General features: G+C 46.1%; 1 protein-coding gene across 1 annotated transcript in view; it reads left to right on the forward strand.

Moving 5' to 3' along the window:
* The window catches only part of CACNA1B (calcium voltage-gated channel subunit alpha1 B), a 1,044,174-nt gene that overhangs the window by 646,043 nt on the left and 380,329 nt on the right, over positions 1-17,802 (forward strand). Inside the window, exon 7 of the mRNA XM_085611669.1 lies at positions 1,649-1,752. Coding sequence (XP_085467795.1) covers positions 1,649-1,752 — 104 coding nt within the window. The remainder of the gene's footprint in view (positions 1-1,648; positions 1,753-17,802) is intronic.

Consider the following 17,802-nt stretch of genomic DNA (forward strand, 5'->3'; position numbering starts at 1 on the left):
TTCTGTTTCGTCCTGCCATCGATCCATCCTTTCTATTCCTTATGGCCACTTTCGATCTCCCTGAAAATGCAGATAAAGATAGTGTAACGGAGCGGGTGCCCGTAGGAGCACCAAACACCAGCGAGACTAAGAATATGGCGCTATACTGTTTCTTTATTGTATATCGTTTTACAGTCCAGTACACGAGGGTCCTCCTGGTTGGGGCTGCTCCCTTTTTCACCAGCTGTCTCCCAGAGGAAGGGGGGGGGGGGGGAGGCCCTCCTGGCTCCACCGTACTTCCGAGGTCCCGTTACCGGAAAATGACCGAACCCAAAACTGAAAGAAAAATATAACAGGATCAGTGTGGGGGGGGGGGGGGCAAACACTTCCTGACGCAGGGTAGCGGGAGTGAGGGACGAAACACCAAGACACCAACACCGTGTGGACCCTATTGTGACCTCCTTCTCAATGACCGCCCTCCCCTACCCGTGCCCTGGAAATCCCTGAAGTTTTGCCCATACCTTGTTAAGCCACCCTCCTCCTGGATGGTGGCGGGCGGAATGCGATCTCGTTGGCCTCCTGGCTTGACGTTTTTGTCAGGGATAGCGCCTCCTCTCTCATCTCTCTTCAGTTCTTCGGCTTTCTGCAACCTCTACACTTTTGGGTCTGGCTCTTTTCTCGACCGAGATTCACCTTCCGCATACGTCCGGGTGCTCTTCTTCTCTTGTTCCGTTCCGCGGATCTTCTGATAGGTCAGCCATGGGAAACGTCATAGGCCATGCCTCTGGGGACTCCTCCGATGGACTTCCCTTAAAGGGCTCCACACCAGCCTGCATATAAGGCAACAGTACTTCGTTAAATGTCTCAGTGGGATCAGGAGGCCAATCAGTTCCCCTGCCATCCGTGGACTTCTGACAGATAGGAAATCTGTAGAAAATGTTAGATGCATATCCAAAAACTACAGTTAATATCCAAAATGTCAAATATCTGTGAGTAATTTTGAAAACAAATTCTGTGATGTAGATTTGAACTAAACAAATAAAATGAATATTGAGAGTCTCTGGTAGGAGACGGATAGCATTGATCCATAAACTGTGATGACCAAAGGCGAATCACTCTGTGAATCATGTAGGAATCCAGGGTTCTCTTGAAGGTAAGTAGTGCGGTGTCTGAGAAAAGGCCATCATCGATTGTAGTAGATGGCAAGGATCTGTGGATTCTGGTGCTTGAGAATGGTTCATTCCAAAGTAGTGGAGACGTGGATTATTGGCATAAAGGAGTGGCCTGTGTATCATGAGTGTAAAGGCGGCCTTTGGATCATGTGTGGTAAGGAGGGGTCTGTCACTGCCTGAGTTGGGGTGATTTTTATTAGAGCTGGAGTAGGTAGAAGAAGCACACAGAGATAAGCAATTTGCACCCCAAAAATGCATATTACTGTCAAGTGGGGAAGCTGGGAAATTGAACGTAGTCCTCATGCCTCCAGTGAACACTGTAACCACTTGACCACACTTCCTCTCACTGAACTCCACTGAATTCCGCTGTACACTGAGGACTGTGGGGATGCGGGGTGACTCTCTGCTCATGAGCGCGGGGAGTCTTCTACTCAGTTGTTGGGGTTTATTTCTGCTGCTTCAAGATTGATCATGGCACCCTCTTTCCTCTCTTTCAGACAAATGATGCAGCAGGAAACACATGGAACTGGCTTTACTTCATCCCCCTGATCATCATTGGATCTTTCTTCATGCTCAACTTGGTGTTGGGTGTCCTGTCCGGGTAAGGCCTGCTTTACAACCACACCCATTGCTGTGTCATTGACCTCCCTTGCTGGAATCAGAGGCAGGGACTCCTGTCTCAGTGGGTGGATGGGGCTTACATTTCCAAATGAATGGCTTGAAGAATGCAGAGAACATGTGTCTTGTTCACCATTGACAAAGTAGAAGGATATTCCCTTTAGAGTCATACTAGACTGAAGTGAGCGCCACAATGCAAGTAGTAGCATCCTGTAAGGCCCTTGCTCTTTCCTTGCCAATGTCGGCGATAGCGCCAGGAGGGAAACTGCAATCTTGGCCATGTGGCGGAGGGGAGAAAGTCTTTTTATAATATGGCGGATGAGTAATTATGAGAAATGCACACCCTCCAACATGTTACTTAAAAGGGGTACATTCATATTCTGATACTGCGATATTTTGTAAGCGAGCTTAATTAGTGACTACTATATTGCTTGTTAGCATAGTGCATGAGCTGCACATTCAGTGGTGGCTTACGGATTGCTTTACTTTGAACCTACAAATAGTGTAAATCAATGATGCCTATATACATGGTGTGTGACTCCCGTTAACCGTGGATTATGATGATCCCATCATCATCGCCAAGTTTGTTGCGTGCTTAAATGAGCAGGAAGGATCCGCACTTACTCCTGTTGCGCCTGTCTCTCAAGTTAGAATCTCAACTCAACAAAACTCCAGAAGTAGGATTAAGCCATGTCACACATTACAAGTGTAAGCAGGATCAGATGCTTTATGTGTTTATCACTATACATGCCCATAGGGGCGTTTCTGTGATGCCCATACCCAACGAATGATTCTGTGATGTCAAATCACAAGGGATGATTCTGTGAATCCCTTACAAGGTAGACGATTCTCTGATGCTCATACACAGGCATGGTTCTGTGATGCCCAAATAGAAGGGGTGATTCTGTGATGCCCAAACAGAAGGGATGATCCTGTGATGCCCAAATAGAAGGGATGATTCTGTGATTCTCAAATAGAAGAGATGATTCTGTGATGCCCATAGACAGTGAACGATTCTGTGAATTTCATACAAAGGGGACGTTTCGGTGACGCTCATACACAGGGACGGTTCTGGTATGCCCATAGACAGGTGATGATGCTGCGATGCCCCTGTAGAAGAGATGGCTGTGTGATGTTCATAGACAGGGGATGATTCTCTGGTGCCCAAGTACAGAGAGTGATTCTGTGAACTCTTTCGTGTCTATATACAAGAAGTGTGATTCTATTTTTGGGACTATTCTGACATACATGGAGATTGCAATTTGCAATTCTCTTATCCAGGGAAGATTCTGTGGTCCCCTTATGCTCAGGGAGTTGATTATTCTGGGATACATGAGGGCATGAGTCTGAAATGCCTTATATACAAGGGTGATCCTGTGATACGTATATACAGGACGATGAGTCTTGGGATATTCTTTGGCGAAGAACTACACATCGTGGGTTAGAGTGATACAAGGGATACACGGGGTAATTCTGTGATACCTGAGGAATTCCAGAAATAATTCCAGAATATACTGAGAGTGCACACCAGGAATAAAGTGATATACACCCAAGGAATTCCATTCCGGGATACACTGGAATACTTTTGCATACACTGGGGATAATGTGATAAACAAAAGGCATTAATTCTGGTACATACGGGGTAATTGTGTCGCACACAGCAGGTAATTTATGGAATATACACAGCAGCATGATCATGAATTCTTAGGACGTTTCTGGGACATACATGTAAGGTGTGGGATTCTGTGGTACCACCAGGAACACACACAACGTGCACAACAAATGTGTTTCTGGGATGTATTAGTATCTTCTGCGTACATAGCAGCAGGGGGGTAGACGCTGTAGACAAAGAGTGTACTTTTGGGGGTCAGAGCAGGGTTTTCTCGCTGATGGAAGCCTCCATCCTAGATCACAGGAAGCTTTCTTTGATAAGATGATTTGCTTCTTCTCTCCCACAGCAGGGCATCTGAAGCCGCTGTGTAGGCCTGGCCTCCACCTTGAGCTCTTGAGGGCTTCAGCCACTGTGTGTGGTCTGGGCTTGAGACCACCCTTTGCTGCTTCATGGGCATTCATGGGAGATTGAGGGTCCACCGGGTAAAGCCATAGGAGTTTGTTTCTCCATCTCTAGAGTCGAAAGGTTAAAGTCCTCAATTGTTTTCAATCCCATGGTAAATTCTTCAAGTAGAAGCTTCGCCGCTGATGCCCGCGGGGCGCTTAGACCTGAGCAGGGAGATTTCTTTTCAAGAGGAGAAGAGTACAGGGCAGCCACAGGTTTCAATGGCATAGAGTGCAAAAGGGCAAGAATGAAAATCTCTTTCAAGGAAAGACCACGCTGCCTCTGCACATGTTTTATCTTCTAGGCCCAAGATCTTTCTGCCGCCATAGGAAGGGATTTGCCGCTGATAGAAGTTATTTCCATCCAACTCCTCTTGAACCTGGCATTGGTTTTAGCAATTGCTCTGGAATGTTTTTTAAACATAAGAAGCATTAAAGGCCTCCTGACTATGTACACTCCTGTTAGGAAATAGCCCAAGGCCTGGCTGATCTCTTCATTTTAGAAGTTCTGAGTTTTGTCTTCCTCTGTTAAGGAGTCGTGCTGAATTTAGCCCACTTAGCTGCAATAAACCCTCTAGGGTGTATATGGTCGATTTACAAACTTAGATCACCTGAAGTTCGGGCTGAACCGAAATTCGATGGGCTGTGACATTTTTTCAGTACTTGTGGATCAAGGCCCTAGTTTAGTTCTCAATGTGCCATTACTTGCAGAGAAGTGCCTACCCTGCCACTTTTTGTGCTGGCGTGGAACTAGAATAACAACTCCCTGCTTGGCCATCAGGCTCAGGGCTGGATGCCAGAGAGAGAACCACTGATGAAAGGAAGCTGTGCGGATGGCAGGTCACTGGAGAGTCGACGGTGGCTGTTTTTGTTGGAAGGGAAGGGAGAATTTGTTTTGAGTCTGACTGGGCAGTACACATTTTGTTTTCGGTGCAGAGATCAATTATCTAAATTGCACTGGTTTGTTGATGCTAAGCACACATTCTGCCTCTAGTATTTTGCAATGTTTTCATAACAAACCTGGGTCGGATCTGGTTTGTGGAGCTGTGTGGTCAGTGGTGAGCGACATCGTGGCTCTGTCTGGCGCATGAGTCACAAATGATGTTTTGTGAGTTTGATGGGGGAGGCCAGAGGAGGTTTTTATGGAGAAGGGGCTGTAGATATATTTTATATCCAATATTCTGTGCTTCAAATACATCAGAGTGGCTCACTCTGCACTGCTTTTTACATGGTCTTTTTTTATCTGCTCTGCTGTGGTAGTGTTTACAGGAACACCAATGTGCCTTGTGGTAGGCGTATTTGGCATCTTTAACCCTGTGTTGCCTTTAGCATAGTGGCTCTGCTGGCATTTTGTTGTAATGTGAAAAGAAAAACAGCATCTTTCAGAATGCAAAGCATAAATCCAGCCTTTGACATGCTACTCACCCCTGGCACCGAACAACTCAAGTTTCCTTCAAAAACAGTTCAGTTACTGGAGTTGATTTTACAGCTGCCTTTAACCCTCATGTTTTCCATGAGTCACCAGATACCAGTGCTGATTTTACAGTAGCCGGCATTGCTTTGCATGCTGGGAGTTTCAGGCCTATACATGTACTTGGCTCAAACTGCAAATCCCAGGATCTAAAGTGGTTTTGCCTAAAAGGCTGTTAGTGTGTGCCTGTTGAGGGGGTCACATTTGACCTACACGTAACTTTTAGGCAGGCAGCAGTTTCTGGCGTGGTGGAACCGCAGAGGTTCAATCTCTTGTTTGTTTAATGCAAGGGAGTTTTTTTTCAACATGTTTGACTGGGACAGAAGTCATCTTCATTCTAGTGTCTGTCTCTCAAGTTCAGGTTTTTAAATTGATGTATTTTGTATTTTTTCACAGTATTCAGAGCTGGCACAGGCCATGTGGATCTATTTAAAACAGATGTAAACAGTTTGAGTACAAATGTGACATCTTTGTAAAGTCAAACAGCAAGTTGCCTCAAAGGACTCCAGGTCACTCGGTCTGGCTCTGGTCATTTGATTATGTTGATGGGAGAAGATGCTGCCCCCGTGGCCACCGGGACCGCACTTGTCGTCTTTGCCCCGGTGCTCGTCTTGACTCAGCTACAATGGGAAGAGGTGTGGCGCCGCGGCCAGGGCGACTGACTCCGGAATCTGGGGATCACGGTTTGATCCCTGGCGCCGGCGGCAGATTAGCCCAGCACCATGTGACTCTGGGCAATAGCTTTCTTAATCTTCCCGATGGCCCCCAGCGCCTAGAGACCCTTATGGGTGATTGTTCGCGCTTTACAAATGTGGATATTATTATTACAATGTGAATCCCACCAGGAAGGTGACCTGGTGCCACTTGCTCAAACTGATCTCCTTCTAAATCCAAGTGCAGTTAGTTCAGCCCAGTGCTAGATTCTGAGGGATCTGATATCAAATGAGAAATTCCACAAACTCACTCCTTCATTTTTGGGGGGCGACGGTCCTCCACGATAGTGGAGGAGCCACCGCTGATCGTGCGAGGTGTAGTTATTTTAGCGATGGTAACTGCCTGTAACCGATAGCCTCCTGCCCCTTCACTGGTCAAGAAACCTTTCATGATTGGTTGTACATCACTTCATTCCCTGGTGTTCTGGAGGGTTGGTAGTTTATTGTGTTTTTCTGTGTTAACTCCTGTGGGCTTGGTGTTTTAAACCTAGCTGTCAGGGGTTGAGGCATGGGCTATAAATAACTTCTTTGCTATAGCAGATTTATGGTGATAATATACATCATGCGAGTGCTTTATTATTTTTTATTTACTGGTCTCGGCTGTACATTTTCTGTTGTTCAGGGGTACTGCCATTTAAGCCTTCCTTTAGCGTTAGTAGGTAATTCAGAAAAAAATCTGAACTGGATTTACCCCTGGATGCAAGTGTATTTGCATACCTCAAATCTTTCAATTATGCAATATTATCCTATGCGATTATACCCCATGCAGTAGGACAAACAGAGCGGAGGTATGGGCTCCATCTGTCCCCCTTTTACAGAACCAGTGGATTTGCAGCAGCGATGTACATAAACTGCTGATCGCTGAAAATGTATTGCTGCAGTTTTCTAAGAGCGCTACCACAAATGGCAGCAAGAAAGCACCAACGTGCTGCAAAGGGCCTGAGAAAGTCCTTATTGATAGGGCAAGGAAGTTGCCTCGCTAGGTGGGGGCCAGATTTGGGTACCCCCACCATATCTGCTGAATGTGCCAAGAGGCAACAAAGAAAGTGAGCATTAGCAAAGCCAAAAGGTTTCACCTATGCAAGATCTATTGGCTTTGTCAATATTAATTTAGACATGTTGCCCAGCAGCACGAGCTATATTCATATATCTACATTTATATGTATATATATGCAGATAGCTAGATAGATAGATAGATAGATAGATAGATAGATAGATAGATAGATAGATAGATAGAGAGATAGATAGATAGAGAGATAGATAGATAGATAGACAGATAGATAGACAGACAGACAGACAGACCAGGGGCCGTATCACACATTATCACTGTTTGCACCCGGTGCACCTTTCAAAAGGTTCGCCAGGCGCAAATAGTGATAATGCGCCCCATTATGGTGTATGCGCTGCCCTTCATGTGAAAACATGGAGCAGCCGCTCTGTGTTTTCACAGTGCAGGTGGCACCCGCCTGCACTTTCAAAGGAGTTTAGACATCCCCTTGCAGATGGGTGAAGTCAGTGACTGCACCCGCCTGCAAGGGGATGTCTGGGGGGTCCATGGGACCCCATTTACTCCCTGCAGAGGGCTGCTTTCAGGAGGTGCACTAACAGTGCACCACCTTTTAAATGACACACTGTCAGTGTGCCTTCTGAGGGCTTCAATGACTCTGCGCCCGCATCTGTAATATGGCGCGGGCACAGAGTCAAAGGGATTTCCTCATTTGCATAGGGCGCCCCCCATGGCAAATGAGGAAACACCCTCTGTTGATTGCGCTGACGCTGTAAGTGCGCCAGCGCTATATAGAAGGGGATGCATAAGTGTCTGCGTCCCATTCTGTAATTCCAAAGTGCCCCGGGGACACGCAAAACAGGCGCAAACGCCCGTTGCGCCCCCGGGGCACCTTATGTAATACGGCCCCAGGTGTTTCCAACCTCTCAATCATGAGCTACCCGTAGATCCCAGACACCTTCAAAGTAGCTCGCAGCCATAAGTTCATTTTTAAATAAGCTCAGGTTCATATTTTTCTTTTAACATCAGGGGAAGTCTGTGTTTATTTATCTTATTATCATCCGCTGCAGATAGCAGAGCCTGATAATGAGCAGTGCTCAGTAAGATTTATGGGCCAGGCTGGGTCACAGAGGTGAAGAACTGGAGTATTTAACTCTTAAATAAAAGTCCTTGTGGACTCAATATTGGAGCGTGAGAATAAAGCTATGGGCCCGATTCACAGAACTAACTTAAGACAAAATCCTATACTACCATTTTGGTATTCACAGAAGGCACTTACTCATTTCGGTATTCACAGAAGTTAGGAGTCCTAACTTTAGGACTCCTAAATGCCTTCTGTGAATACCGAAAGTCTTAAAGTTAAGATTTTTCTCAGTTTAGGAGTAGTAAAGTTAGGACTCCTAACTTTAGGACTCCTAATTGCCTTCTGTGAATACCGAAAGTCTTAAAGTTAGGATTTTTCTCAGTTTAGGAGTAGTAAAGTTATGACTCCTAACTTTAGGACTCCTAAATGCCTTCTGTGAATACCGAAAGTCTTAAAGTTAGGATTTTTCCCAGTTTAGGAGTAGTAAAGTTAGGAGTCCTACTAGCGGATGGAGGCTTTCCGACCGACATCGTAATCTTCCCCTAAGTATTAATGTCTTTCTCTACTTACAATTAAGCCAAATATGTTTTAATGTTTTTTTAAGCATATTTATTCATTTAAAATTCCTACCATCTCAACAAATGTATTTCTCTATTATAAATATGGTACCATGTCTAAGGGCGACTGGGAGCAAGATGCTTGGTGTTTGTAAATGTGACATGTTTAAATGGGTGAACATTTAAATGATTAGTTTTATGGAACCCATAAACACCGAGTTAACTCTTCAGTTTAATTTTCCCAATACAGGGTCATATGTCTAAGTGAAAAATACAGTCATTATTTTAGGTTGGAGAAATTTAAAGTGCAGAAAAATGTTTCATATTTTGAACATTTTGCAGAAACTTTTTCTGCACTTTAAAGTTCTGCCATTTGTGTTATACATGTAAAGGGTTTCAAATAAGGGGGATAAAGGAGGCTTTTTCCGCTCACAGGGGGGTGGGAGGTCCAGTCAGGTAGAGTGCCCCAACAGTGAGACTACCAAGAAGAATATTACCTGCTGTTCCTCAATTAAAGGAGAAAATATAGGTGAATCAACAAGAGAGCTGGATTAGACTACATGCACACTGTATGCGAAGTGGGTAATCCGTTTGTTGGATATTAATGCCCTCACACACCCTTTCAGGTGTCATGCTTCATCATCTGGGCTGCTCCTCGTCAACATGTTTCTCGCTCAGAGCTCGTGCACTCGCGATTCTTCAGGACCTATGATGACTATCTGGTGGCGCGGGTAGGTCCAGAAGTGCAGCGTGAGCGGGGCAGACACCTACTTTTAGAGGATCCTTGGCTCATGCTGAGTCCACCAAGTACTGTTGTGGTCCGCAGTCCTACTAAATAGGGTAGCACCAGACCATGACAGGTATTTTAGCTAAATGATATTATTTCACATTCAAACTTGTTGTGATTGAGAGACTTAAAATACCGTATAGTCCTCCCCCCTTTTTTTGTAGATAGTCATCATAGGTCCTGAAGAATCGCGAGTGCACGAGCTCTGAGCGAGAAACATGTTGACCATTAACACTAATTTTAAGCACTCCAATTAGAGACATTATACTCTACTGAGTGCCAAAAATACACTTTTTTAATCAGGGAAGGAGACCTTTAGAATAAAATTGAATTCCCACACTGGTACTATCAACCCTGTTTTAAAATCACTTTTCCATATCTACATTAACCAGGCCCCCATACCCGCACTTCACCAAACGGCTGTTGGATTAAAGAACTCCGATAAAGTGCCCCTTTTTAGGGAGCCCGTTAGGCATTGCACCGCCGGCCCGACGAGGAGCAGCCCAGATGATGAAGCATGACACCTGAAAGGGTGTGTGAGGGCATTAATATCCAACAAAAGGATTACCCACTTCGCATACAGTGTGCATGTAGTCTAATCCAGCTCTCTTGTTGATTCACCTATATTTTCTCCTTTAATTGAGGAACAGCAGGTAATATTCTTCTTGGTAGTCATACATGTAAAGGGGCCACATATGGCAAAAGATATGTACTGTGCCACAAATACATTTGACAGTCCCTCCGTCATCCATACACATATATCCCATTCATACACACACATGTTCATACCTCTCAAAGACCACATGGCAGCCCTGTCATAGTGCGCCTAGTCAAAGTATAATGTTCAAACCATAGCATCTGGCTCTATGGACATTAGGCTTAAAGTCAACTAAGCTGAGTGTGGGGGAGTCTGGTAACAATGCGCGAGTTGCTTGGTGTTCAGTAGCTCACGATGATTTTCACTGATCAGAATTAGCTCTCATTACAGAAAAGTTTGGAGACCCCTGATATAGACAGATAGATAGATATACTTTACACTTACCCTTTGCAGGTGGCCCCACCAGTTTTATCTGTGGGTTAGTGTGTGCCCTCCTTAAAAATCATTTTTAAAGAGACACTGGGGGAAACCAATATCCCAAAGGCAAAATGTAATTTTGCCTGTGGCTCTGAAACTCCTTGTACCCGTGCTGCGTGCCATTTCTATTAGCCTTGCATCTGACACATCATCTAACCTCCCATGGGCATCTAGGATTCCACATGACATTGTTCATCTCCACTCACGCAAAGAAATGTAAGTGTCGCTGTTATTGACAGTCATCCCACTACAGAGACGTAGCTTACATTGGTACAGCAGGTGCAATGGCACCAGGACCATAGGACTGAGGGTCCCACTGAGCTCTGATTATTGCTGTATTTTGGAATTCAAACAGCAGCCGGAGGGCCCCTTTCATTCCTTCCTTGCACTAGGGCGCCGGACACACTGGCTACTCTACTGTCCTGCTATTGTCGTTACTGTAAATGGGGCCTGTAGAGGTGACTTCCGTTGGCCCTTTCCAAGTTTGAGCGCAGTTTAAGTACATTACTTGATACCGTGGTGAGGCAAAGGTGATCGACTTCCTCAAAAATAGAGTGCTTTCGACTAATGCCTGGAGATGTTTTCAAGCGGTGCCACCCGGGAGCTGCATTAGCCGGTCCTGTTACAGAGCTCCTGGTTGCACTTTTGACTGGTAATAGACTTCATGAATGGAATACACGTACTATTTGATCAGTAAGCCTGGTGAGACTACAATTGATTCGAGAGAAAGAGCTATGATCCTTGTACTTTAAGTTCTCTGTCATTGTCTAGGCGAAAGGAATTGGTGGCTTAAAAGTTATGGAGCCAAGAATCCCTACTAGTGACATACGTAGCCCTTTGCAAGACCAGCCCCTGTACCATAAGATTACTTTCTTTCTGTCAATAAGCTTCTTTGTTCCATCTAATATTCTCGGAACCAAGTTATTTGGTTCACAGGTCCATGATGGTAAAAAAACTTTCAACGGTTGTCAGCATGCTTTGCCCTTTGATGTGCCGGTTATTCAGCGTCAAGATACCCGTCGCGGTGAATGTGGGCTTTAGAAAATGTTGTGAGATGTTTTTGGGCGATGCCACTGTGTCTCTCTGTGACTGTTTCTATAGTCCACCTTGCAGATTATTTTATACTTCTTCCATCTTCATGACCAATATACCTACTCTCCTCTAGGAGGTTACGGATATTGTTTCGAGCCCTGGATTTTTGTGTTGTTGTGTGAGAGCCTAATGAATTCTTGTGTTGTAATCCTGCTTTGTTTCCATTAGACTACTTAGACTAACATAAATTTAAACAGTGATTTGTGTCAGACCTTCAGTAAAGTAAATACAAAATAAATGTGTCCTTTAATTCTCCTAGGTTTGACTGCCTCTTGTAATTCGCCACAACAAAGTACCACGTCGGGCTCTAATGGCTGCTGGCTCTGACTAGTGTGAAACAATATTGTGATGTCATCTGACTCACAACCTTGTAACATTTTCATTCTAATTTAGAGAGTTCGACAAGTGCGAATCTTGCACAGTGTAAACAATAAATGGGATTGATTTAGTGGACTTAAGTGGCAACTGGAAACCATTCTGCGGCCGTTCAGGTCAGCGAGTGGACGGCTGCCATTGGCGGTGTGGCAGGGGGTCTCCACACCAGCGCCCTGCTGCCACACTGCCAAAGCCATATTGAGACTGCCCGCCGGATTCTGACAGTCCGCAACGGTGCTAAGCCATAGCAAGGCACTGCAATGGGTACGTCATTGCATGTTCTTGCAGGGCATGGACTGCCAAGTCTATGCCCTGCAGGAACTGGGAGTGCATGCAAACAGGGAGGCACACCACGGGCCCCCTTGCATGCATTCCCTGGCGCAGAGGCAACAGGGGGCCCTGCGGGGCCCCCTCTGTCTCCTTACCGCCACACTATTCATGGTGGGCTCAATGCCATGAAAACTGTGGCGGTGAGGAAACTCCTAATATGCGTGGCGGTGTCACAGTGGCACTGCCTGCATATTAGGAGCTTCAGACCGCTGCAAGACTGCCAGGGATCAGGGATCCCTGGCGGCAGCAGCGGTCCCATTGTGGTCCGACTGCCCAATTTGTAACAAGGTGGTTAGACAGACGCACTGCTACCGTGGGTTTGGCAGTCCATCAGACCGCCAAAGTCATTATCAGGCCCACAGTCTCCTTTTAGAGCTCAAATCCACTCCTCCCTGGGAAGATTGACGGACCAGAGTCCTGTAACCCCACAGTGTCTTCTTGACAGAGTTATATCCCCCAACCACCCCTTTCCCGGAGAGCCCCGGATACCCGACCATACATTCCGCATCATCGCTACCCAGGACCCGTGCACCCCGGTCGATCTTGGGTAAGTTGGGCAGAGTCCTATCTTGCGGTAAGCAGTCATTACTGCTGGTTGAGCGTTGTTTCGCAGGTGGTGGGGAATCTTCCTCGATCTTCTCCAAGGGTGATTTTTGCCAACATCACTCATCTTATGGGTGAAATTTAAACTTTGGACTCACCTATTTCTGACCATTGCTAGTCATTGTTATTCCTGGGGCACAAAAGAAATATAACTGGTATATGTATATGTCTGCATGTATGTATGTAAGCCAAACAGGCTAGGAATCTACTTCAGGCGATTTCACTGCAAAGCTGTAATAGACATGGCGCTGTTTCCTCCTTAAACTGTAACACAGCCGTGAGCAAAGCACATGCACAAAAGCATTCCTCATTGGGTAAAACCTCCCCCTTTCAATACTAGTGTTCTTATTTCAATCTGAACAACCATGTTGATACTGTCCCTTGCATAGGAAACATGTTCCTAGGGTTCGAAACTTGAATGTCTGGCAGTGGCATCTTTGGCTTGGAGACCCATGACACTTTGTAGTCCCCGCTGCCTGTTTAAAAGGTGGCAGCCAAGGGTTGTTTTATGTTGTTCTGCTACGCTGTGTTATATTATGCTATGCTATTTACTGTGATGTTACTTTATGTTATATTTTCTTCACACATAGTTGTCCACCAAAATTGCCTCTAGGAGCGGTACTTTGGTTGGTGGCTTAGTGGACTAATGCATCCATGGTAGGGGTCTGTGTTCTACCTCTTGATCACAGGTTCAAATCCCGGCAGATCCACTCTGCCTTTCACCCTTCTGAGGTCAATGAAACGAGTACGTTGAGTTGGGTAACAATAAACATCTGTTATTCAGCGCCAAGATACCTTTGGGTGAACGTGCGCATTACAAATACACATGTCATGTTATGTTCTTTTTAAACCTAGATGAACAAGTATAACCAATGACTAAAATGAAATAAATCTAAAATATGTTTCTTAACAGCTAATATAGACTGCAATTTTATATGGTAGCCCTTTTTATCCAGTACCATGTGGTTAATGGCTGCCTTTTAATACAAGGTTTGAAAGGATGCCTTTGTTCCTCTTCAATGGGGGTGTTTTGCTTCTTCCTGTGGTTGACTGGTGCGCTGACAGCCCAGGAAGGGAACAGTGCAGTTTGAGTACAATACAATCAACCAATCAGAACATGGCCGACAGCCTTCAGGGACCAAAGAGTCTTTCTTCCTGCCAAGTAGGATTCACCTGTTATGCAGACTCCTTATCACGAGCAAGGATTACAGACCCCGCTTAGATTTCCAATGACAAGCTGTGTCATTTCTAAACTGTGCCATCCTTGGGTTATTTAATCACGTATAAAGAAGCGTTCTTTTTAAACAATGTGCCCATGGGCCCATAGACAACAACTCTCAGATCCCCTAAAACAATGGAGTGGTCTGCTCCCCTAACCCCCCCCCCCCTCCCGGCCTCTGAATTTGAACTCTACTTGCATTATGCTATAGTGCTTGAAGACCTATAGAGAAGCAGCTTTTACTGTAGCGCTCAACTCCTTGGACAAAAGGTGAAAGGAGGAAAATACAGGATTCTGGACATAAAGCCTAGGAGAACAACTTCCCAGTGCCAAGAATCCCATTATTAAGGCACTGCGCCTGCTGGATAAAGGAGAAGCAGAGTGCTGTACTGCTGGTGTGCGCAACAACTGTACTGCTGGTATAGTGCTGGTGTGCGCAACAACTGTACTGCTGGTGTGCGCAACAACTGTACTGCTGGTGTACTGCTGGTGTGTGCAACAACGGTACTGCTGGTGTGCGCAACAACTGTACTGCTTGTGTGTGCAACAACGGTACTGCTGGTGTACTGCTGGTGTGTGCAACAACGGTACTGCTGGTGTGCGCAACAACTGTACTGCTGGTGTACTGCTGGTGTGTGCAACAACGGTACTGCTGGTGTGTGCAACAACGGTACTGCTGGTGTACTACTGGCGTGCGCAACAACGGTACTGCTGGTGTACTGCTGGTGTGTGCAACAACTGTACTGCTGGTGTACTGCTGGTGTGTGCAACAACTGTACTGCTGGTGTACTGCTGGTGTGCGCAACAACGGTACTGCTGGTGTGTGCAACAACGGTACTGCTGGTGTACTACTGGCGTGCGCAACAACGGTACTGCTGTTGTACTGCTGGTGTGTGCAACAACTGTACTGCTGGTGTACTGCTGGTGTGTGCAACAACGGTACTGCTGGTGTGTGCAACAACGGTACTGCTGGTGTACTACTGGCGTGCGCAACAACGGTACTGCTGGTGTACTGCTGGTGTGTGCAACAACTGTACTGCTGGTGTACTGCTGGTGTGTGCAACAACTGTACTGCTGGTGTACTGCTGGTGTGCGCAACAACGGTACTGCTGGTGTACTGCTGGTGCGCGCAACAACTGTACTGCTGGTGTACTGCTGGTGTGGGCAACACCACGTTGGTAAGGTGAATTGAATGTTTAGCAATGAGAGCTGAGGATTTTGTAATTCCATATATTGCAGCTCTGAAAGTCTGCAGATGAACTTTTATGGTGAAAAAGAGTCTGCAAACAAAGAACGTGCACATAATTGGGCTTTTCATAAAGACATCTTGGAGGATGTAAAGTATTACTCCTGTCCTACTCTTGTATGTACTCTTACATGCCTACATGAATTGGCCCCAAAACATCTAAAGTGGGAGTATTCAGGCAATATTCATATATGATCAGTGCCAATAGGAAGGGCTATGCCCTCTTTGCACTTTGACTAATAGGGAATTGGACATTTCAGGGCCGATTCAGACGTATAAGAGCATTCCTGCAGTATTACTTCTGCACTCATAAAGGCTTTTGAGAATCAGAGCCACTGATTTCCACTGGAGAATCCATCACCGAGTCGTCCCGGTCGACGAGCGTATGACATGCTCAGTCTAGCATCGTGTTTTGACAGGTTTAGAACTTTTGAGGAATTTCAAAGCCCCTCGACTGCTCACTCTCTCAAGGTATCACAGCCCATGCAAGCGTCCTTGAGACTATCGTCAATGGACGGAAGATAAATAAGTACAAAGGTATCTGTTCCATCCAGCCCAAGCTCGCTCTTAAAGATGCCCATGCTATTCACAAATCAGCCTGCTCTCGGCCCCGTCCCTCTGCAAACGCATGCAAAGGGACTTTAGTGGGACAATAATATATTTATTGATGTAGGCACCCTCCTTTTCACTTCCCTCAAAAGAGTAAACCTCTATTGCCTTTTCCCTTATTAGAAATCAGATGCCCTTTACATAGGTTCCATTATTAATTCTTCTTTTACATGGGTTTATCTGTTTATATTTCTTTAAACTCGAAATTAATTTGATAATGGAGTAAGTCTATAACCTCATTAATTTCTCCTCACCCGACTGGCAGAGGCGGATATTTGTGTTGGCTAGTATTGGTGAGCCAGAAGTGCGCTTCAATAAGATCCTTTGTCTTCTGTGAGCTAAGTACTACGCCTTACTCAAAGTTCACAGGACCAAAAACAAATCATAACAGCTCTGGCCAAAATGTCCAAACAGTGGTCACACTGCAGGGGGCCATGATTACAACAGGACATGTTTGGGTCATGGAAGCCCATCGTCCATCGTACTTTGAAAGCAGCCTCCAAAGCCTCCGTTCCCCTGGGAAAATGCCAGTGACACAATGGCCCACCCGGCCCTGCTGACCTATACAAGTGTCATGCTTCATTCCTGCGCTGCACCCCTGCCCTTGTGGCTGGTGTGTGATTTCTCTCTTCTGAGAAATCTTTGATTCTCTGCTACAGCAGGGGCTGGTGAACAGTGTCATCAGTCCGTGGGACTGCCTTTGTTCCTGGTTGGCAGGGCTCACACAGCGCTGCTCTGCGGGCAGCAGGCGGTGAGCTGGCTGAGTCCAGAGTCAGCGCTGTGATGAGAGCTCTCCAGCAGAGGAGGCTCTGGTGTTTCTCAGCAGTGGCTCTGACCTACAATCCCTTACCTTTACAGCTCCTTTGCAGATTGGAGACTGCATCAGGAGGGGGCGTGTGCTCTAGGGCTGTAAATTATTAATTTGCACGGATTTCAAAGAGCCTGCAGCCTCCAGATTGCAGGAGATTTCTCCATTGAAAATTAAACGTGCCTGGCTTTGGAGCCAACCAGACCTGAAATTCCCTGGCTTCCAGGAAAAGGAGCTTCTAAGTTCCTGGGCGAGCCTGGATAGGTGGAGTGTGCATACCACTGCACAAAACCTTGCAGCACCAGCAGTCTTGTGGGTGAGCAGGTAGTCCACTCTACCAAAGGCCAGGACTGTGCTAGCACCAAAGGGAGTTGACGTGGGTCCTGGCTGCCCACATGTTGAGCGCACTTGGCGTGGGGTGGTCAAACCTCTAAGGTAACCACTGGTCCCAACCCTCAACCACATAAGCTGTCCATACTCTGCCTTTATAGTGAACCAGTTGAGTAATGCATCGCTGAAGCATACGAGTCAACAGGTGCATAGTAGTAGATACCTCACCACCCCATTATGAAAGACTATTGGGGAGACACCGTAGGATCAGTGTGAGAGTGGTAACAAGGTGCATAGTAGCAGATACCTCACCACCCCATTCTGAAAGACTCTTGGGGAGACACCGTAGGCTCAGTGTGAGAGTGGTAACTACGTGCATAGTAGTAGATACCTCACCACCCCATTCTGAAAGAGTCTTGGGGAGACGCCGTAGGCTCAGTGTGAGAGTGGTAACTAGGTGCATAGTAGTAGATACCTCACCACCCCATTATGAAAGACTATTGGGGAGACACCGTAGGCTCAGTGTGAGAGTGGTAACTACGTGCATAGTAGTAGATACCTCACCACCCCATTCTGAAAGACTCTTGGGTAGACACCGTAGGCTCAGTGTGAGAGTGGTAACTAGGTGCATAGTGGTAGATACCTCACCACCCCATTCTGAAAGACTCTTGGG

This window comes from Triturus cristatus, chromosome 1_2, assembly GCF_964204655.1.
Source record: "Triturus cristatus chromosome 1_2, aTriCri1.1, whole genome shotgun sequence".
NCBI classification, from domain to species: Eukaryota; Metazoa; Chordata; class Amphibia; order Caudata; family Salamandridae; genus Triturus; species Triturus cristatus.